Source organism: Neovison vison, chromosome 7 (assembly GCF_020171115.1).
Source record: "Neovison vison isolate M4711 chromosome 7, ASM_NN_V1, whole genome shotgun sequence".
Lineage (NCBI taxonomy): Eukaryota > Metazoa > Chordata > Mammalia > Carnivora > Mustelidae > Neogale > Neogale vison.
The window spans coordinates 155,576,984-155,600,799 of record NC_058097.1 but is presented as its reverse complement, the minus strand read 5'-3'; the positions used below and the strand labels follow the sequence as shown (position 1 = coordinate 155,600,799).

Genomic DNA, 23,816 nt, shown 5'->3' with positions numbered 1-23,816 from the left:
TTCACAATGAAGGGTATAGAGATTATTTTGTAGAAAACTGATAGCAATGTAAATAATTCTTGTGAGCTAGCAGTGCAAATGTTCCGTATGATTAAAAGATAATCCCAAAGGGGAGGGGAAGGAGAAGCAGGCCTCCTGCTGATCAGGGAACCCACTGTGATGCCGGGCTAGATCCCAGGACCCCAGGACCCCAGGATCATGACCCGAGCAGAAAGCAGACACTTAAATGAGCCACCCAGGCACCCCAACAAAGATAACTTTAAAAACCCTTAAGTCTGAAAATTACAAATACTTCTATTTGACATATGGATCACAGAAAAAAAATCCCACTGTAAGAAAACATTTGGACATGAAGGCTACTGAAAATAACTCCGTATTCAAGCATAGGAATTCAGCTAAAATATAAATAAAGGGAAATTTATACTTTAATACTTACAATAAAAAGGCTAGAAATCAGTAAGAATCTAACTTAAGGAGTTAGCATACTGTGAGAATAAATTCAAATAATAACAAATAAGAATTTATGAAATAAAGTTACTTGAAAATGTGAAATAAGTCAAGCAGAGAGAGTCAATTATCATATGGTTTCACTTATTTGTGGAGCATAACAAATAGCATGGAGGACAAGGGGCGTTAGAGAGGAGTAGGGAATTTGGGTAAATTGGAAGGGGAGGTGAACCATGAGAGACTATGGACTCTGAAAAACAGTCTGAGGGGTTTGAAGTGGCGGGGAGGTGGGAGGTTGGGGTACCAGGTGGTGGGTATTATAGAGGGCACAGCTTGCATTGAGCACTGGGTGTGGTGAAAAAATAATGAATAATGTTTTTCTGAAAATAAATAAATTGGAAGAAAAAAAAAAGAAAATGTAAAGAATAAAAAAAAAATCCAACAAAGCCAAAGTTTATTTTGATCACCCTATTTGAATCTTTGACTATCCTTTTTGACCCTGTAACTACACTATTTGAAATTGCAAATTCTATTCTCCAGGGCTGGATTTAGGATGAGGGGGGTAACTTAGGGGATGCACAATTTAGGGAAGGAGATAGGGAAAGACTCAAGAATCAAGATAAACATTTTAGTGGAATATCTTTTAAGTCAACATTAATGCAAAATATCCATAAATGACTAGAAATACTTTAAAGACAGTGTCTGACCTTGCACTTGCACAAGGTTGGCCCCAGCCCCATCTGCCTTCACTCCCCAATCCTGGCCCATGGATTATCTGATAGCAGTGACACCAGGTGTGTTTCCAAAATTTAGATCACTGTGGTTCTAGTATACTGTTAATAGTACAAAGTAAAAATTCCTTATGTTTTGAAATAAGTATCTGACCAAAAAACAGTTTTGTTAAATGCCTTATCAACATATGCTGAAGTGATTATTTAGCCTTTCTCCATCAATCAATAACATAAATTACAACATTCCTAATATTTGTCTTTTTGTACTTCTGTTGTAAGTCATATTATATTTACAGTGTATATTTAAAATGTTATATTTAAGTTATCTCTACACCCAACATGGGGTTCAGACTCACAACCTGGAGATCAAGAGTGACATGCTGTATCAGCTGAGCCAGGAAGACCCCCCTAATTCATGATATATTTAAATTCAATTTTGGAATTTTCAAATATTAATATTTATGCATATATATTCATAAATAATATGACTGTGAATTTCCTTGCAGTGCAATCTTCTATTAAAGTTTTATAGCCTTATAAGAGAAAATAGTAAAGTCACCGTCCTCGGTGATGCTCTGAAAAGGTTTAAACAGTCTTTCACAGAAAATGTTACTGTGTCAGATTTCACATTTGGGATTGTCAAATGTGAAATGGAAGAATAGGTCTAATCCCAATAATCCTATATCTACTTATATCTTCACAACAGGCTACGGATAATGTTCACTGAGGAAGTAGACTCCCATTTCAATTGAGAAACCAGCCATTCTCAAATAGTAATGTACCTAAAAGCTGCCTGGGAAATAATTTAAAATGCCAGTTCCTAGGACCTTCATCCAGGTATTTTGATTCAAAGTCTGATGTGGGGCCCAAGAATCTGGATTCTATGAAACACCCAAGTGATTTAGACCCAGTGGTTCCAGGAACACAAAACTTGCCAGTAAAACATGCCAGAGATGGTGAGGCTGTGAAGGAAGCCATCTGGGCAAGGGAGAGAGAGGAAACCAGATGCTCTAACATAATCTACCCTGGCCTGGTGCTCCAGTCTCATTTATAGGCTTCTCACATCTGAATTCTTAAGCCCTACATTCAATTAAAAACACGTTATACCTTTCACAGAGCTTATGTTTTTCATTTTATTTTAGCCTCTCAAACCCCATGTGAAGTAGAACAGATACTTTACAGAGAAATGACTCACCTACATCTAACAGACATCAAACACCATCTGGGCACAAAGCATCTAAAGCTAAAAGCCCCCAAACCTTGTCACTCTGAGGCCTTTATTTCACTTTTTAAAAGAACATTAGGTTCTTTAAATCAGGTACAGCGCCACCAGGAACGATCTTCGTCATTGTGATCAGTATAGTCATGCTTAATGATAAGGTGTGGGTTGCTAACTTGCACAGCTTCCAGAAGTTTCCCGGCTTCCTCATCAAACGCCTCTTTGCATACCCTGAGAAAACAAGGGAATATCTCTTCTTGTACTCAATTTTCCCACAGTCCTGTAATTTCTCTGAAGAATTTGTTTTTCAGAGAAAGACTGTTGATGTAGAGACAAACATGGGGAATGGGGCAAGGAAAGTGTGAGTGATATACCAAGGGAACATAGCAGGCGAAGGAAAATGGAATATAGAGCAGAAATAGAAATAGGTTAAAATTTAAGAGAATCCTCCCAAGAGCTTTTTTCTACTCAAGCAAAACAGTACTACTAGTGAGGACAATAGCTAACATATAACACTGTTAGGTGTTATATGCACAGTTCTCAATATAGATACCATACCTCTGCTTTTGCAAAGGTCGTGGCTATACCACATCACCTTTATGAGAGAGCTACATTAGCACCTGTTTTTGATAACTGAAGGAAGTTAAAAGATTTTTGCTCTAAACACACACACACATAGGTAAAAAGCAAAAATAGCATTTGGCATTTGGGTTGCAGCAAGCAGGAACCCAAGCAACAATAGCAGCCCCTCCAATCTCCTTCCCTGGGACCTACAGTGCACCTCAGCACCAAGCCATCATAGCTTTGAACTGTGCCTGTGGGTATCTGTGCTTCATATCAATTTATTTTGTGCATATGTCCTAAGGTATCAGAAAAGCCTAGAAGAGGTTATTTTTTTGGGTCCAGCAATGCTCAAAATTTTTTCCATATAAATTAATGGTAACTGCATCAGATTTATACCATTTTGGCTTGTGAAAGGTTTCATAGGAACACTCTACCTTCAGATAGTAGGGAGACACCTCTACTGCCTTACTGACTTGGCTGATCGATCCTCACAATAAACCATGGGTAGATATTATTATTTCACCCATTTTTATAGATAAGGAAACCAAAACACAGATTGGAAACTAGTGTAAGTTCAAGTATCTATTAAGTTCCAGCTAGATTTCAAACTCAGGTAGTCTGGCTTTACAGTTCTCAGCTATTACTACTTTGCTATAGTATGTCTCAAAATTGAATGTCCTATAGGAGAAAAACAAGTAAGGGCCTCCAAAATACATAGGGATCCACGATCAGGTTGATCCTTAGGCCTGCAATAAATAAGTAGCTTCCCCAATCCCTGGTTACAAGAAACTTTTGCCCTGAGAATCCAGTGAAGACTTACCCTAGAACTTTCAGTTTACATTCAGGAGACCTCAAGACTTCACATAACTTCATCACTCCTTCGTGCCCTAAAGTATTCTGTCTCAGGTTTATTTTTATCAGGTTTTGGTTGCTTCTAAAAACAGAGGAGAGATCCTGACAACACAGGGAGGTCAAACCACAATATTCCAACCTGAAGGGAAGAGAGACTAAAGATAAATGAATTTTACTCCAGAGAGCAAGCACGTAAGACGTCTGTGAGCTGGGAGTGTAGGACGACTCCAGAAGCTTAAAAAAGAAAAAAAAAATGGGGGGGGGGCACAATTAGACAAATGATTCAAAGACTGTTAAATACTTATAATATTCATTATTACTAGATATTTATAGACTGAATATATTCCTTCCTAAATCATAAATTGCAAGTTCATAATTATAGTCCAGGGAATAAATAGGGAAGCACACTAAGAAAAGCTGAAACAGTTGAATCTTTTATCATCATTAAAAATATAGATACACTGGGGCACCTGAGTGGCTCAGGTGGACTTCTGCCCAGGTCCTGGGATCAGCCCTGCATCAGCCTTTCTGCTCAGCGGGGAGACTGCTTCCCCCTCTCTGTGCCTGCTGCTCTGCCTACTTGTGATTGCTCTCCCTCTGTCAAATAAATAAATAAAATTTAAAAACATATAGATATATAAGTGGACTTTTAAAATATGATATTGAGTATTTCAAAAGCAGGGTATATAATGAGGTCTCTTAGCACCACACCATTTATGCAAATAAAAATGAATACACCAAAAAACATTACACCTTTTACAAAGATACTCACAATTCTATGGCATATTTCAAACACAGTAGACCAGCTGCCTATACATGGGAAGGAGACTAGTTTAAAGGAGATAGATTAACCAACTAGCCAACCAGTAGTCATTGGAGGATCCTTGCATAAACCATGAACTGAGGAAGTATGTTAAATTCAAACTTTTACACATGATGATGTCCCTAACCAACTAAATTTAATTTTCACCTATGTTTACTGAGCCACTCAACAACTGAGTGCCTATATAGGTGCAGAGTATTAAAAAAAATTAAATTACTGCCTAGATGGAACTGGCATTAATGTGGTAGAGCAATACTCCCACTATTTATGACACAAGATAAATATCACTCAAAATAAACCATAGGGTAAAAAACACTATGAGACATAAAAGATTTCAAGAATTCATCAGGAAACAATCACTCTATGTTTGCAGTCACTTATAATGTTCTCAAAATATAGAAAACTAAAACTAACAGAATGACAAACTGAAAGACAACTCTATAGTTATAAAAAATCACTAAAAATATAGATGATTTAAATAGCAGAATTAGCAATCTTAATTAACTCATACAATACAGCAACCAACAACTCTTCATATTAAGTGTGTTATGGTACATGTCTAAAAAATGGACTATATACTGGGTTGTGAAGCAAATAACAAATTTTAAAGAACTGTAATCATGCAAAATATGTTCTTAGAACACAATCCTAGAGATTAAATATAAAAAGATGACAAGAAACCCCTTTCAAGTTTGAAAATTAAGGAATACACTTTAAAATAACCAATGGATTGAAGAAAAAAAAATCATGAGGGAAGTTACATATTTTAGACTCAAAAATAACAAATGCTACATTTAATATCAATTACAGGATGGAGTTAATGCAGTGATTTAAAGGAAAGTCATACCCTTGTGTTGGAAAAGGAGGAAATATTTATGAGCTAAGCATCCAGCTCAAGAATTTAAGAACAGTAAAATAGGGATGCTTGGGTGGCTCAGTTGGTTAAGCATCTTTGACTAGGATCACAGTCCCATGGTCCTAAGGTCAAGTCCTATACCTGGTTCCTTGCTCAGCAGAGAGCCTGCTTCTTCCTCTGCCTGCCATTTCCCCTGCTTGTGCTCTCCAGGGCGCACATGCATGCATGTGCTCTCTCTGGTAAATAAGTAAAAAAAATTTTAAAAAAGGTAAAATAAAATCAAAAGGCGCCTGGGTGGCTCAGTGGGTTAGGCCGCTGCCTTCGGCTCAGGTCGTGATCTCGGGGTCCTGGGATCGAGTCCCGCATCGGGCTCTCTGCTCAGCAGGGAGCCTGCTTCCTCCTCTCTCTCTCTGCCTGCCTCTCTGCCCACTTGTGATCTCTCTCTGTCAAATAAATAAATAAAATCTTTAAAAAAAAAGGAGAAATAAGATCAAATAATTAAGGAAAAAATATATACATAGAGAAAATCAATGTTGTATTCTTTGAAAAGTAAAATGAGAAAAAGCTGAAACTGCCAGTATCAGGAAAAGAGATATCAGCAGATGTCTAAATCACTGGAGATGATCAGAAGTTGAGCAGACAATAAAATATCAGACACTTGCCAAGAGATTTAAAAATTTAGCTGAAATGGATAAAATCATAGGAATAATTTTACCAAAAATTACTCAGTAAGAGGAAACTTACATAAATGTGTTATTTTAAAAATTGGATCACAGGTCAAATCTCCACACAAAGGAAATTCCAGATCATATAGCATCATCAGAAATTTCTACAAAGTTCAAGGAAGAAATAATTCTAATCTTACACAAACCCTCCTAAGAAAAAGAAAGAAGGATTACTCACAAACTAATTTTTTGAAAATACTGTAATCTAGATACCAAAACTTGATGGGAACTGCATAAGAAAATTATAACTTAATCTCCATTAGAAACAAAGATGTTAAAATAGTCCTCTATCAACAAAATGAAGTGCACGAAGTATATGAGATACCATGACCAAGTTGGTTTTGAGCCTCCCACCCCCAATCTAATATATATAATAAAAGTCAGTGTGATTTACCACAATTGACACATTTCATAAATCTCAACATATATTCATAATTCAGAAAGAAAATAAAAAATTCTTAGCAAACTAAAGATAGGAACCTTCTTAAATTAATAAAAGAGAAGCGTGTGGTGAAAAAATAATGAATAATGTTTTTCTGAAAATAAATTGAAAAAAAAAGAGAAGCATTGAAATTTTGACAAATTTTGCTTTTGACACTGAAAATAACACAGGGAAGCCCAGTATCTCCAGACATTCTATCACATGTCTTACAAGATACTAAGGCAGTAAGAAGAAAAAAAGAAAAGAATAGAAAAGGGGGAAAAAAAACCCCAAACCCTGTTATTCTCAAAAGAGAGGACTCTACCTAGAAAATCCAAACAAATACGAATAAGGAATTATAATTAACTGCAGGATGTGATAAATTTCTGGATGTGAAATTAATATACAAAAACCCAACTGTGTTTCTATCTGTAAGGAATAAATAAAATGAAAAAATAACAAAAATACCCATTTCTGGGGAACCTGGGTGGCTCAGTGGGTTAAGCATCTGCCTTTGCCTCAGGTCATAATCACAGGGCCCTGGGATGGAGGGAGGGAGACTGCTTCTCCCTCTGCCTGCCACTCCTCCTGTTTGTGCTCTCTGTCAAATAATTAAATCGTTAAAAAAAATACCCTTTTCCAAATACTATTGCAGTATAACAAGTACTTAGAAATAAAGTTAAACAGCAAAATAGAGGGCCACTACAGGAAAAATTACTAAGCTTTATTGATATAGCTAAGTAAATAAGAATCTATCAGAATTGATAGGTTCAATACAATTCCAATCAAAACGCCACCTTTATGTGTAGGCATGGATACATGGGGAGGCTCACATGCACGTGTGTGTAACTTGGTAAGCCAATATTTAAAATTTTGTTTGGAAATGCGAAGGGAGAACCCAGCAACAGACCCATGCACCAATGTACTGATTTATAACAAAGGTGGCCCTGCCAAACAGTGAGGAAAGATTTTTCCAGAAAATATGTATCCACATAGAAAAAATATTAAACCGGACTGACCTCCAACCATATTTTAAAATCTCAAATGCTGGGGCGCCCGGGTGGCTCAGTGGGTTAGGCCTCTGCCTTCAGCTCAGGTCACGATCTCAGGGTCCTGGGATCGAGCCCCACATCGGGCTCTCTGCTCCACAAGCAAGGGGCCTGCTTCTCCATCTCTCTCTGCCTGCCTCTCTGCCTACTGATCTCTCTCTATCAAATAAATAAATAAAATCTTAAAAAAAAACCTCAAATGCTTCATAAGTTGCCTTTTACATTTAGAAAATAGAAGTTCTTCAGAATCCTGAATTCAAATTTAGAATTTCCCAGTGTCAGGAAAAATGTCCTGAACAATTACAAAAAGCACTAACAATACAAGAATAATCTGATGTTAACAATTAAGTTCTTCAGTTCCATAAAGGACACCATACAGCGTGGAAAGAAAAGCCCAAGTTATTGTCACATATGTAAGTGACAAGGGCTCATAACCAGAGTATACTGGAGGGGAAAAAAAAACCCTAAAAATCAGTAAGGCCAAAAATGCCTCACCAAATAGAAGAATGAACAAAACACATGGAAATAGAACTTGACAAAAGAGGAAATACAAATGGCTTTTAAGCATTTGAAAAAGTATCAAACCTCTAACCAGACACATATTGAAACCAAAGATGCTAAAACACACACCTAATTACCTAAACTTTAAAAATAAAATCAGCAAAATGGCAAGAACAGAGAACAGGAACTGTCACACACCACCGGGGCAGAATAAATTAGTACAGTCTTTTTGATAATATCTGGTAAATTTAAAGATCTTTTCCCCATTATATAATAAATCTATCCCTCTTTACCCTAGATAAATGTATACATATGTGCCTCAGAATTCATTACTGAAATATTCATCAACAGCACTGGTCAAAAAATAAATGAAAACAATACAAAAGTCCAACTATAATAGAATGGTTATTACATAGTTTGTGGTACAGGCATTCACTGGAATACTTTACTGTGATAAAAATGAACTAACTACAACTACATGAAACAACTGGATGACAAACTCATAACAATGAGCAAAAAAAAAAAAACCACCAAAGAATATAGAGTAGAATTCCCTGTATATAAAATGCAAAACCTGGCAAAATTCAACAATATATTGCTTAGGGCTATATACACTTGCAGTCACTGTACGGATAAATAAATGATGGCTACAAACATCAGGATAATGTTTACTTCTTGGGCAGGAAGGAAGAAGCAATTTATAAGGGAGGTGTAGGGGAATTTACTTTCCTGGGCGAATTCAGTTTATTAACCTTGGGTGAGGTTATGCACATGATTTTTTTTAAACAGTTTTACTTGCTTGTTTGTATGTATTTTATATTTCATAGTGAAAATGTTTAAAATATGAACTTGGCAGATCTTTATTTTTTGTCTGTGTATAACCATTTTTTAAAGTTTTTATTTAAATTTCAGTTAACATACAGTGTAGTATTTGTTTCAGGTGTAGAATTTAGTGATTCATCACTTGCATATAACACCTAGTGCTCATCACAAGTGCCTTCCTAATACCCATCACCCATCTAGCCCACCTCCCTCCATCATTCCTTGGTTTGTTCTCTATCATTAAGGGTTGTTTTATATTTGCCTTTCTCTCTCTCTCTCTCTTTTTTTTAAATCTCACAATCCATCAATTGGACTACTAGGTATTTACTCGAAGGACACCAAAATATTGATTCAAAGGGATATATGCGCCTTGGTGTTTATGGCAGCATTATCAACAATAGTGAAATTATGGAAAGAACCCAAGTGTCCATCAACTGAAGAATGGGTAATGAAGATGTGATACACATATATACATAAGCACACATCCCCCTCCCCCCACAGAATATTATTTAGCCCTTTGCAACAATGTGAATGGAGCTAGAGAGTAATATGCTAAGGGAAGTAAGTCAGTCAAAGACAGACAAATACCATAGGATTTCACTCATGTGGAATTTAAGAAACAAAACAGATGAACATAGGGCAGATCTATAGGGGATGACTGGAGCAAAAGCCAAGTTATAGGCAATGGGATGGGACACACTGATTTCATGACTATGGGGAAGGGCAGTGACCCCAATACCCAGGGAAGGAACATCTCAGAACCTGAAGGTGCAGGGAGTAGGAAGAACAATTAATGACTACCTTTCCTTCTCTAGACCCAACACTACTGCCTGGCAAAATGATGTGGTCTGCTTAGGTAGCCAAGTTTGTCCACATGGTATGAAAATAAAAAATCTCAAGTGGAATGGCAGGTCCTAACTATTCTGCTCTGTCTGATGTCATCGATGGCAGCCCCCAGACCTTGACCCCTATCACAGAGGTACAAACATAATCAGTACAACCTTGTTTCAGTCTGACTGGTACAAATTCACAAGCTTCACCTGATGCCAGTACAGCTCTGAGTTATGCCATGTATGGCTAACAAGGCATCTGTAACTACTTAGTGACACTGCCTACCTACCTGACATAACCAAACCACTGTAATGGTGACCCAAATCAATAGAAGAACAGATTCCACACTGGAGTGAGCTGTGTTTCTTCAGGTTATATATTTTTTAAATTTATTTTTTATTTTCAGCATAACAGCATTCATTATTTTTGCACCACACCCAGTGCTCCATGCAATCCATGCCCTCTATAATACCCACCACCTGGTACCCCGACCTCCCACCCCCCGCCCCTTCAAAACCCTCAGATTGTTTTTCAGAGTCTATAGTCTCTCATGGTTCACCTCCCCTTCCAATTTCCCCCAACTCCCTTCTCCTCTCTAACTCCCCATGTCCTCCATGCTATTCGTTATACTCCACAAATCACAAATAAGTAAACCATATGATAATTGACTCTCTCTGCTTGACTTATTTCATTCAGCATAATCTCTTCCAGTCCCATCCATGTTGCTACAAAAGTTGGGTATTCATCCTTTCTTTTTTTTTTCCAATTTATTTATTTTCAGAAAAACAGTATTCATTATTTTTTCACCACACCCAGTGCTCCATGCAAGCTGTGCCCTCTATAATACCCACCACCTGGTACCCCATCCTCCCACCCCCCCGCCACTGCAAACCCCTCAGATTGTTTTTCAGAGTCCATAGTCTCTCATGGTTCACCTCCCCTTCCAATTTACCCAAAAGCACATACCCTCCCCAATGTCCATAACCCTACCCCCCTTCTCCCAACCCCCTCCCCCCAGCAACCCACAGTTTGTTTCGTGAGATTAAGAGTCACTTATGGTTTGTCTCCCTCCCTATCCCATCTTGTTTCATGGATTCTTCTCCTACCCACTTAAGCCCCCATGTTGCATCACCACTTCCTCATCTCAGGGAGATCATATGATAGTTGTCTTTCTCTGCTTGACTTATTTCGCTAAGCATGATACGCTCTAGTTCCATCCATGTTGTCGCAAATGGCAAGATTTCGTTTCTTTTGATGGCTGCATAGTATTCCATTGTGTATATATACCACCTCTTCTTGATCCATTCATCTGTTGATGGACATCTAGGTTCTTTCCATAGTTTGGCTATTGTGGACATTGCTGCTATAAACATTCGGGTGCACGTGCCCCTTTGGATCACTACGTTTGTATCTTTAGGGTAAATTCCCAGTAGTGCAATTGCTGGGTCATAGGGCAGTTCTATTTTCAACATTTTGAGGAACCTCCATGCTGTTTTCCAGAGTGGTTGCACCAGCTTGCATTCCCACCAACAGTGTAGGAGGGTTCCCCTTTCTCCACATCCTCGCCAGCATCTGTCATTTCCTGACTTGTTGATTTTAGCCATTCTGACTGGTGTGAGGTGATATCTCATTGTGGTTTTGATTTGTATTTCCCTGATGCCGAGTGATATGGAGCACTTTTTCATGTGTCTGTTGGCCATCTGGATGTCTTCTTTGCAGAAACGTCTGTTCATGTCCTCTGCCCATTTCTTGATTGGATTATTTGTTCTTTGGGTGTTGAGTTTGTTAAGTTCTTTATAGATTTTGGACACTAGTCCTTTATCTGATATGTCGTTTGCAAATATCTTCTCCCATTCTGTCAGTTGTCTTTTGGTTTTGTTAACTGTTTCCTTTGCTGTGCAAAAGCTTTTGATTTTGATGAAATCCCAAAAGTTCATTTTTGCCTTTGCTTCCCTTGCCTTTGGCAATGTTCCTAGGAAGATGTTGCTGCGGCTGAGGTCGAAGAGGTTGCTGCCTGTTTTCTTCTCAAGGATTTTGATGGATTCCTTTCTCACATTGAGGTCCTTCATCCATTTTGAATCTATTTTTGTGTGTGGTGTAAGGAAATGGTCCAATTTCATTTTTCTGCACGTGGCTGTCCAATTTTCCCAACACCATTTATTGAAGAGGCTGTCTTTTTTCCATTGGACATTCTTTCCTGCTTTGTCGAAGATTAGTTGACCATAGAGTTGAGGGTCTATTTCTGGGCTCTCTATTCTGTTCCATTGGTCTATGTGTCTGTTTTTGTGCCAGTACCATGCTGTCTTGATGATGACAGCTTTGTAATAAAGCTTGAAGTCCGGAATTGTGATGCCACCAAATAGTAGGGGACTTTAACACTCCCCTCACTGAAATGGAAAGATCATCCAAGCAAAAGATCAACAGGGAAATAAAGGCCTTAAATGATACACTGGATGAGATGGACATCACAGATATATTCAGAACATTTCATCCCAAAGCAACAGAATACACATTCTTCTCTAGTGCACATGGAACATTCTCCAGAATAGATCACATCCTCGGTCCTAAATCAGTACTCAACCGGTATCAAAAGATTGGGATCATTCCCTGCATATTTTCAGACCACAATGCTCTGAAGCTAGAACTCAACCACAAGAGGAAGTTTGGAAAGAACCCAAATACATGGAGACTAAACAGCATCCTTCTAAAGAACGAATGGGTCAACCGGGAAATTAAAGAAGAATTGAAAAAAATCATGGAAACAAATGATAATGAAAATACAACGGTTCAAAATCTGTGGGACACAACAAAGACAGTCCTGAGAGGAAAATATATAGCGGTACAAGCTTTTCTCAAGAAACAAGAAAGGTCTCAGGTACACAACCTAACCCTACACCTAAAGGAGCTGGAGAAAGAACAAGAAAGAAACCCTAAGCCCAGCAGGAGAAGAGAAATCATAAAGATCAGAGCAGAAATCAATGAAATAGAAACCAAAAAAACAATAGAACAAATCAACCAAACTAGGAGCTGGTTCTTTGAAAGAATTAATAAAATTGATAAACCCCTGGCCAGACTTATCAAAAAGAAAAGAGAAAGGACCCAAATAAATAAAATCATGAATGAAAGAGGAGAGATCACAACTAACACCAAAGAAATACAAACTATTATAAGAACATACTATGAGCAACACTATGCCAACAAATTTGACAATCTGGAAGAAATGGATGCATTCCTAGAAACATATAAACTACCAAAATTGAACAAGGAAGAAATAGAAAGCCTGAACATACCCATAACCAGTAAGGAGATTGAAACAGTCATTAAAAATCTCCAAACAAACAAAAGCCCAGGGCCAGATGGCTTCCCGGGGGAATTCTACCAAACATTTAAAGAAGAACTAATTCCTATTCTCCTGAAACTGTTCCAAAAAATAGAAATGGAAGGAAAACTCCCAAACTCATTTTATGAGGCCAGCATCACCTTGATCCCAAAACCAGACAAGGGTATTCATCCTTTCTGATGGAGGCATAATACTCCATAGTGTATATGGACCACATCTTCCTTATCCATTCATCCGTTGAAGGGCATCTTGGTTCTTTCCACAGTTTGGCGACCGTGGCCATTGCTGCTATAAACATTGGGGTACAGATGGCCCTTCTTTTCACTATATCTGTATCTTTGGGGTAAATACACAGTAGTGCAATTGCAGGGTCATAGGGAAGCTCTAGTTTTAATTTCTTGAGAAATTTCCACACTGTTTTCCAAAGAGGCTGTACCAACTTGCATTCCCACCAACAGTGGAAGAGGGTTCCCCTTTCTCCACATCCCCTGCAACACATGTTGTTTCCTGTCTTGTTAATTTTGGCCATTCTAACTGGTGTAAGGTGATATCTCAATGTGGTTTTAATTTGAATCTCCCTGATGGCTAGTGATGATGAGCATTTTTTCATGTGTCTGATAGCCATTTGTATGTCTTCATTGGAGAAGTGTCTGTCCATATCTTCTGCCCATTTTGTGATATGATTGTCTGTTTTGTGTGTGTTGAGTTTGAGGAGTTTATTATAGATCCTGGTTATCAACCTTTTGTCTGTACTGTCATTTGCAAATATCTTCTCCCATTCCGTGGGTTGCCTCTTTGTTTTGTTGACTGTTTCCTTTGCTGTGCAGAAGCTTTTAATTTTGATGAAGTCCCAAAAGTTCATCTTCGCTTTTGTTTCCTTTGCCTTTGGAGACATATCTTGAAAGAAGTTGCTGTGACTGATAATCGAAGGGATTATTGCCTATGTTCTCCTCTAGGAGTCTGAAGGATTCCTGTCTCACGTTGAGGTCTTTTATCCATTTTGAGTTGATCTTTGTGTATGGTGTAAGAGAATGGTCGAGTATCATTCTTCTACATATAGCTGTCCAGTTTTCCCAGCACCATTTATTGAAGAGACTGTCTTTTTTCCACTGTATATTTTTTCCTGTTTTGTTGAAGATTATTTGACCATAGAGTTGAGGGTCCATATCTGGGCTCTCTACTCTGTTCCGCTGGTCTATGTGTCTGTTTTTATGCCAGTACCATGCTGTCTTGGTGATCACAGCTTTGTAGTAAAGCTTGAAATCAGGTAGCGTGATGCCACCAGTTTTATTTTTGTTTCTCAACATTTCCTTAGCTATTCGGGGTCTCTTCTGATTCCACACAAATTTTAGGATTATTTGCTCCAGCTATATGTTTGTTTTATGTGAAGATATGGACCACTGAATTCTCTTTTTGGGGGATGGGACTGGTTTAGGCCAGTTTTTGCCCCCCTCTTTATTACAATGATATCAAGATCAGCAGGTCAACCCAAACCCCCTTTCATGAGTTGTAATAGATAACAAGGCCAATTGGTCCTCTCTGAGTCTCATTCAGTTGCCTGAGTCCGGGATGCTGAGGGTATAGCTGAAATCAACACTGCAATTTGACCTCATTGTATGCTTGGAGTGCTAATGATAGTGGCCCTAATAAAACTGTGTAGGAGACAAATTAATCAGATTTGGCCCCAGCTTCTGTTGGTCAGATTAATTGAGAGTGGCCAGTGGAATGTGAAAGTTAACCAAGACTATACTGTGCAGAAAAAGGAGAGATGAATATTTCAGGTCTTTTGCAAGACTCTGACAACTCTTCATATGGGTCATTTCTAGAGTGTGTATGCTGTGAACAGCGTTGAAGGATGAGGTAATGTCTCCCTCCAGGACAAAGAGCAGGCTTGCTTAGTGCCTGCTATAAAATGATGGGTCTCCCAAGTTCCATGTTTCTCTCCTAGGATGCAACCCACTACCATGTGCAGGTGTCCATCCATGCTGTCCACATCCACCCAGTGGGATTTGGGTAGCAAAAGAAATGGACATAGAAACACTAATGATTATGCTGCCATGCAAGGAGTAATAAAGTCCTCAGTCTCTGATGGGATTCTGTGTTTCTTGCCAGTACCCAGGAAATACAGATAGGCTAGTTTACTAGGTTTATAAGCAGGATAAAATTAAATTCCAGACCCAGGGGCACCTGGGTGGCTCATTGGGTTAAAGGCTCTGCTTTCAGCTCAGGTCATGATCCCAGAATCCTGGGATGGAGCCCTGCATCGGGCTCTCTGCTCATCAGGGAGCCTGCTTCCTCCTCTTTTTCTGCCTGTCTTTCTGCCTAGCTGTGGTCTCTGTCTGTCAAATAAATAAATAAAATCTTTTAAAAAATAAAAATAAAAATAAATTCCAGACCCAAAAGTTACAGTATCATCATTGTTGAGATAAAAATATAAGCGCAGTCAATGGACACATAGGTAAAGTAAAGTAGCATTTTCTTTTAAGAGTCAGGGAGACATAGAATATTTGGGTTTCCCACATATGGAGCAAAATTCTTGACCCAGAGATCAATAAATCACACTATTTAAGTAAAAATATACTAGACAATATCCATTCAAGATTTTAAAAACATCTAAACAATATATGATTAAACATAAAAAGTACTCAAAACATAGGATAAGGTTTTATTAGACCACAGGATTCTTAAGAGCATAAATAGTGGAGTATCTATGTGACTCAGTTAAGTATCGAACTCTTGATTTCAACTCAGGTCATGATCTTAGGGTTGTGAGCTCAAGCCCTGTGTCAGGCTCAATGCCTGGAGTCTGCTTGGGATTCTCCCCCACTTCTCCCTCTCACTCACATCTGCCCCTCTCCTGCTCATGCTCTCCCTCTAAGATAAGTAAAATCTTAAAAACAAAACAAACAAACAAACCAGCAAAGATAGCATTTCTCCAGATTAAAAACAATGAGCAAATTATTTTTTTTCAAGAAAGAGTACACGTGTGAGATCTAGCACAAGCTGGGGTGGGAGGTGAGGGCGAGGGAAGGGAAGAGGGAGAGATAGAGAGAATCTTAAGCAGGCTCACGCATACACCCTGAGTGGAGCCTTATGTGGGCTTGGTGTCAAGACCCTGAGATCATGACCTGAGCAGAAATCAAGAGTCGGGCTGTTAAGCAACTGAGCTACCCAGGTATCCCCAAATCTTCACTTTAATTAGAAAATTCAAAGAGAGATGGAATATCTGAAGGATGATAGAACATGGAAGACCTTAAACCAGGTACTATTTACTTAATACATACTAATACATACTCTGTCCAGGGCACTAAGGAGGAAACAATGAATTGTGAATTATGGCTGCAATACTAACAGCACATAATACACAGTGATCCACATATTTGAAATTCAGATTGTCATTTCTGAGAGTAACTTACCTTCTGTCCCATTTATCATCCTTTCTCATGTACTTAATTTCTTCTAGCCATGCAGGCCACCAAATAGGTATCATTTTCTAATGGAAAACTGAACTTACCCAAGTCTCTCAATATTGCAGTTTGGATGTCTCAAAGCCTCAGACAGAACTTTTACTCCATCATCCTGCAGGTCATTGTGTCCAAGGTCCAGGCTCCGCAGGTGTGTGTTGTTCAGAATAGCAGAAGCCAGATCCAGACAACACGTACTAGTAAGAACACAGCCCAACAATCTGCAAGAAATACAAAACAGGTGAGACTGTCAGTTGTGAAGCTTAATTAAATTATCCCTAGGAGAGAAGCTGAGGTATCTAAGCCTTTTTCCTGACCCTTTTCTCCCCACAATCCAGGACACACAGAGGAATGTCTAACGTTACCAGCAGAAACACATGGGATTTCTTAACGAGCTGAAAACAAAACAGTGGGTAAAGCTGCTTTCTCCCACAAATAAGTTATACACACCAAGTTTCTAATTCAAGGGTATAAACACTTTTTTCCTCTCAAAACAAACAAACAAAATAGATAGAAGTTTACCCAAGGAACCCACAGATCTCTGTGCTTTTAGTTTCTAATATATTTTTGAAATAAAAATACGTTCCAAGAATCTATCTTAAAGTGCTGTTTTCCAAGAAGCAGCAGACTACATAGAAGAAGTTATTTCTTTCAGTAGGGCATTCGAGAGCATGCAGAATCTGCCCTCAAGTGTTCACTTTCCATATTTCATCCCCATCCTACTCATCAAGCATACCCATCTTTTTTTTTTTTTTTCCTTCCAAATCTGCCACACCTATCTTCAGGTCCCTGCTCTTCCTACCTTCTGCCAAGGGTATCTGCACACCACAAAATCCTCTTCATCTTTCAAGGCTTAGGTAACTCAGTAGCCTCTGTCCCACTCCTTGCTCCTTGAGACTTTTGTCTTATAAGAATACATGGAATACGTTGTAACTGGCTTTGTCCAATAAGTTAACAGCATATAAGTATTTAAATATTTCTGAAATACTATTCTATGAAAAGGAAACCTCCAAGTCCTATCTATACAGTAATAACAATTACCTATACACATACCACACATGTAAATACCCACCCACAGAATAAGAGAACATAGTAATAAAAGCAGTTGCTTAATGAGTGGCTTGTTGAACATTTTTAGAAATTCCCTTCCTAGTGGGCACCTGGGTGGCTCAGTCCATTAAGCATCCGACTCTTGATTTTGGCTCAGGTTACCATCTCTGGGTCCTGAGATCAAGCCCCATGTATGGCTCTGCTTGTGGCATGGAGTCTGCTTGAGATTCTTTACCTCTGCCTCTGTCTCAGCCTCCCCACGCATGCATACATACTCTTTCCAAAAAGAAAAAAATTCCCTTCCTGTTTTTTTAAAATTGACCTAGTTATAAACCTGAAAGAAAAACTAGTAGAGCACAGTTTCTGCCTCATGGATGTAAGGTAGAGGACACACAGTAGACTCACTGGGGTACAACCAAAAAAATATATAAAATGGCTGTTCAGTCTGTTGTCTCTGGTCCTCCTTCCCTGAGGGAGGATTGAATTACTGTATTAACTGTTTAAGAAAAATCTGATGAACATACTTCCCCAGCTTGTCTCAAGGAGGGTGAGAGAGAAGGAATCAGCTGTTTATTCTTCTCTCTGACACACACTCAGCTCATCCCTTCTTTCCTCATCTCCCCTAGCCTCACAGTAGTCAAAGCACCCAAAGAAAGGTCACAAAAGACCTACTCCAGCTCCTGAAGGTGACAGCTTGGATGCTGAAAGGCATCACACAGAAGCTTTACTCCATCATCCTGTAGCCAGTTTGACCCCAGATCCAGGTGTGTCAGGTTCCTGTTGCACAGGAGAGCGGATGAGAGATGTTCACCACTAAGCGAAGTGAAGTGGCAACGCCTCAGCCTGTAGGAAGGACAGTGTGAGTGAAGATGGAATCACTGCTACTGCCCAGAGGTTCTTATCTTTGGGAATATTTCATGCTCTGGTCCCTTATATCTATTTGCCAACACTCATCTCATCAAACACCCTCCACCCTTGTTTTTCAGAATGTTTCTTACTATAAATGAAATGTTAGCCTCTTTACACTGGGCACAAATATAGGGCCCAATTGCAGAAGTAGCTACATGGAGCAAAAGAGCAGGCATTTGGAACAGAATGGGAGTAATCACAGAAAAGTGTTTGTGTACATAATAAAAGTGGCATTTCCAATCAGTAGGGAAAAGATCTATTATACCATAAATAACTTGGGAAGGCAGACCTGACATATAGGGGAAATAAGTTTAAGCCTTATAACGAATTAGGAATAATTTAACATTTCAAAAATTAAACCATAAAGTGTGTGACAGTTTTTTTTTTTGAAAAATGATATTTCCAATTATGACAAAACTGAGAGGTCATGAGGAGGATTTTGACTTCACAAAAATTTTAAACTTCTGTATTCTAAAAATGACCATAAGAAAGTTAGGAATGGTGTAACATGCTAGGTAAATTATTTGCAACATATAAAAAATAATGGCTATAAGGTCTATGTGCTTATTAATAACCATATTATATAACATACATAACAGAAAACATCTAGAAGAAAATTAAACCCATGAAGAGATAATTCCTAGAATACTAAAGGCCAAAAACATCTGAAAAGATACTCAACATCAAATTATTTTTAGTTATCTTCAATTATCTAAGTAATATTGATAAGGGGCTCCTGGGTGGCTCAGTCAGTTAAGTATCTGCCATCCACTCAAATAATGGTCCTGGGGCCATCCCCACATCGGGCTCCTTGCTGAGCAGAAAGTCTGCTTCTCCTCCCTCCACCTGCTGCTTCCCCTGGCTTGTGCGCTCTAAGACATAAAATCTTTAAAGAAAATAATATTGGTAAAAAAAAAAAAGTAGATACCCAGTGAAGATCTTAAAATGTAGGCCTCTAGACTGCTGAGGAAATATGAATAATCTGGAGAAAATTTAACCGTATCTAACAAAATAAGAATTTTGGCTCATCAGTTCCATGTCTAAAATTGTCTAAGAGCCATGAAGAAAATAATCACACTGTGACCCAGCCATACCATGGGATGCTGCATTTCTCTTTAATGGTGCTCATATACATATGTATAGATCTCTGTTCTAAGCCCAGAATATGGAGCTGGACAGGCAGACTTTAGTCCTGAATCCATCATTTTCTTGTGAGCATTAGGCAAGCTACATAATCTTTCTAAGCCTCCTGTTTCCTACTGTCCAGTAAGGCACTTAGAACTCAGGTGGCCAATTTGACACCATCAGGTATTTTTGTACAGATTAAACCAATTTAGCACAGGGCCCAGCACAGAGTAAGGACAGAATAAATGGCAGTTATTAAAACTATCATCCTTGTCATCTTATCATTATGGATAACAGATGGGAAAAAGCAAAGGACAGAATATGTTCATAACATTCTCCCTTTTAAAATATATTTCAGCTTTTTCTTCCTTTTTGCTACCATCCTGGTGTGTGGTTGACTGTTCCTCGCCATGTCTTCTCACAAGACTTTCAGAATCAAGCGATTCCTGGCCAAGAAACAAAAGCAGAATCGTCCCATTCCCCAGTGGATTCAGATGAAAACTGGTAATAAAATCAGGTACAACTCCAAGAGGCGTCACTGGAGAAGAACCAAGCTGGGTCTGTAAGGCATCACACTTCATGAGATGGCACACATATTGAAGCTGCATGAAGCTCACATGTTCCTCCCCCCCGCCAACATGTTCCTATCCTATCACTCTGTTAACATCCCTCCTACCTGGCCAATAGACATGTTTTATCAGGGAAATGATTTTTCTCTGTTACTATGCCTTTACCTCACTAAGTTGGTTTAGTAATAAATGTGAGACCTTTCAGTTGAACTGCTATTGTGTTCTGATTTGTGAAGTACTGAATTCCTCATTTGTCAGATCTCACATAGCACTGTCCAATAGAATTTTCTGCAGTGATAGAAATGTCCCATGACAACCAAGTGGCTAGGAGGTGCCTGGGTGGCTCAGTCAGTGAAGTGTCTGCCTTCCACTTAGGGCATGATATTGGGGTCCTGGGATTGGAGCTCTGCATCAGGCTTCCCGCTAAGTGGGGAGTCTGTCCCTTGCCCTCTGCCCCTCCCCTGCTTGTGTTTTATAATAAATAAAATCTTTTAAAAAATAAAATATATTTCAAAATGTAATATACACGGAAGGATGAACACTAGTAGATTCTTACACGAGGCTCTGGAGATTGCACTGTGGGTTTTTCAAAGCATCAGTCACAAATTTTATTCCATCATCTCCCAAGATATTGTCCGCCAAGCACAAATGTGTCAACCTTTTGTTGTTGATGACAGCCAAAGAAAGATCCTCACAACCAGCTACTGTGAGGCCACAGCTTTCTAGGCTGAAGGAGAAACACAGGAAGGGAGCAGTCAAATCACAAAGTTCCTGTTTCTCCTCTCCTTTGTAGGGACACTAGCTGGTACTTACACCCCCTATACTTCTACCATAGAATCAAAATGCCACTGCAGCTATGTACAGAGAAGAAAAGGAGGAAAACAGTAAAAATAAGCAGTCATGAAGAAAAGCAGCATTTAAAAGCCAAATAGAAGAGGAAGCAAAGACAGCCTTCATGTAGAGTTCATCCAGGCTTGACAAATGAGCCAAGTGGTGTCAAGGCCCATGCAGTTTGCCCTATCAGCTCTTCACTAAGCCACACCAGGACCGCACAAAGGACCCCAGGAAAACAAATCAGCAAAACTCACGACAGCCTCTCTAGGTGACACTTGGAATGTCCTAAGGCCTCACACAACAGCTTGATTCCATCATCCAATAGGTGATTGGTCGACAAATTCAGAAATCTCAGGCTCTGGTTTCTGAGGAGAGCCTTAGAGATATTTAGACAGCAAACTGTAGTTAGGTCGCAGGATTCCAAGCTGGAAAACAGTGCAGAAGAGCAGAGGACCCTCCTCAGAGAAGAGCTATGACCACCACTCACCAGCTAGAGGGTGTTGTCTCCCAGGCTTTGTGACCCATTCTGAAGACCAGCTTCCCTCCATGGAGTGAGTTCTTTAACTAGGACATGGCTCTGATAATCAGGAAGTGGAGGGGTAGGAGGCTTGTCTCTTCTATCCCCACCTCCCCTATTCCCTATGAAAATATGTATTTATTATTTGAGAGTGAGCAAAAGCATGCATATAGGGGAGGGAAAAGAGAAAAATCCTTAAGACCCCCTGCTGAAGGGCTTGATCCTACCACCCTGAGATCATGACCTGAGGAAAATCAATAGTCGAATACTTAACTGACCAAGCCACCCAGGTGTCCCCCCTAAAAAGTATTTTTAAATGATAATCTTTTTTTAAACTAGGAGACATTTCCTCCAACTACATACAACATGGAAGGTGGACTGAAGGACATTGTGTCCTACGACTCTGACTTCTGAAACAAATGGGCAGAAGTCAGGAGGACAAGTTGTGATTCCCACAGTAGCAGCCCACTTACTTATACATGGGAGTCAGTTCATGTTTTATGAGGAACCCAGTCCTTGAGAGTAAAAACAAGAAGTAAATCAAAAATAATACAGTTTCAAAAATAAAGTAGGGAGGGGCGCCTAGGTGGCTCAGTTGTTAAGCATCTGCCTTCAGCTCAGATCATGTGTCCAGAGTCCTGGGATCCAGCCGGCATCCCGCTCCCTGCTTAGCAGGAAGCCTGCTTCTCCCTCTCCTGCTGTGTCCCTCTCTGTCAAATAAATAAATACAAACTTTTAAAAAAATAAGTAAAGGAGGGGAGCAGAAGAAGAAAGGAAGAAGTGCATGTAGAGTCCACACTTTTAGAGACTCATATATTTAGAGACTGCTTGTCCTGGGAGAAGGCAGGGCCTGATACCAACTCTTAGTAAGAGGAGGCAGGGGGCAGCAGGTTCTAGGAACTTGGGAGTTGCTCTAGTTACTTCTTTGAATCAAGCACTTACCAACTTAGTTCCTCAGGAATTGGTTCTCTTCATCAAAATAAGGGTGTACATAGGTAGGAAAGAGAAGCTCCCTCCTCAGTCCCGAATTAGACCTCAGTGGATGACTTAGGATACAGCCTAAGGCTGAAAACCCCAACTTGCCCTGAAAAAGTGTTATGGACTGAACTGTGTTCCCCAAAATTCATGTTGAAGGCTGAACTCCCAATGTGATTGTATTTGGAGACAAGGCCTTTAAGGAGATAATTAAGGTTAAATGAGGTCATAAGTGGGGACTCCTGATTCAACAGGACTGGTGTCCTTACAAGAGAGGCACCAGGAATGGGCACACACACACAAAAGGCATGTGAAGGCACTGTGGGAAAGGGGCTATCTACAAGCCTAAGAGAGAAGTCTCACCAGAAATGCATCCTGCCTGCACCCTGATCTTCAACTTCCAGGCTCCAAACCGAGGAATAAATTTCTGCTTAAGCCACCCAGTCCGTGGTAGAGTGATAACAAGGGGTGGGGGGAGGGCAGGGGAAACACCTGGGTGGCTCAGTTGGTTAAATGCATGCCTTCGTCTTGGGTCATGATCCCGGGGTCCTGGGATCCCATGGGGCTTCCTGCTCCACAGGGAGCCTGCTTCTGCCTCTGCCTCCCTCTATGTCTTGCATGAATTAAATTAAAAAAAAAAAAAGTTAGACTGAGTGTGCTTATCACTGCCCCCACCCCTTACCATTAGTGCATTCTTTCCTGAAAGCATTCAAAGATGCAATGAATACACATATGGCTGCACTTAAATATGAAAAATTTTAAATCCTTATAAATTCTAGGTTTTTTAAATTTAGGAAATGGAGAGATGGAACTGTACAATGCGGGGAGGGGGGCAGTCTTCAGTATGGGGATGGGACCAGTTAAAAGTCCAATCAGGAGGAAATCACCCTGAATCTACTGATTTCTGCTATTCCATATTGTGAAAATAAATTGAAGCTGGCCTGATGAACAGCAAATCAGGGCTGTAAATGTCTATTTGGATGGATCAATTACAACACAAATAACTCACAACTTACCTCAGATTCTGTAGTTTACACTCTGGGTGTTTCAAGGCTTCGCATAATGACTTTACTCCATTGTCCCCTATATCACTCCCTTTCAGGTCAAGGTGCATCAGTTTCTGGTTGTCAATCAAAGAATTAGCAATATCCTGACAACCACCAGGGAAAGAAAGAAATCTCAACCTTCAGAG

At 39.4% G+C, this 23,816-nt stretch overlaps 2 protein-coding genes across 2 annotated transcripts in view; one reads left to right on the top strand and one right to left on the bottom strand.

Annotated features, from left to right (window-relative positions):
- Positions 1-23,816, bottom strand: part of NLRP14 (NLR family pyrin domain containing 14) — a 51,727-nt gene that overhangs the window by 15,355 nt on the left and 12,556 nt on the right. The window contains exons 5-11 of the mRNA XM_044260247.1: positions 23,641-23,808; positions 21,387-21,557; positions 20,855-21,025; positions 18,368-18,538; positions 16,696-16,866; positions 3,782-3,952; positions 2,509-2,628 (exon numbers count right to left, since the gene is read on the bottom strand). Coding sequence (XP_044116182.1) covers positions 2,509-2,628; positions 3,782-3,952; positions 16,696-16,866; positions 18,368-18,538; positions 20,855-21,025; positions 21,387-21,557; positions 23,641-23,808 — 1,143 coding nt within the window. The remainder of the gene's footprint in view (positions 1-2,508; positions 2,629-3,781; positions 3,953-16,695; positions 16,867-18,367; positions 18,539-20,854; positions 21,026-21,386; positions 21,558-23,640; positions 23,809-23,816) is intronic.
- On the top strand, positions 20,140-20,295 carry LOC122912685 (60S ribosomal protein L39-like). Its single transcript, XM_044258741.1, has one exon. The coding sequence runs from the start codon at positions 20,140-20,142 to the stop codon at positions 20,293-20,295; it is 156 nt and encodes a 51-aa protein (XP_044114676.1).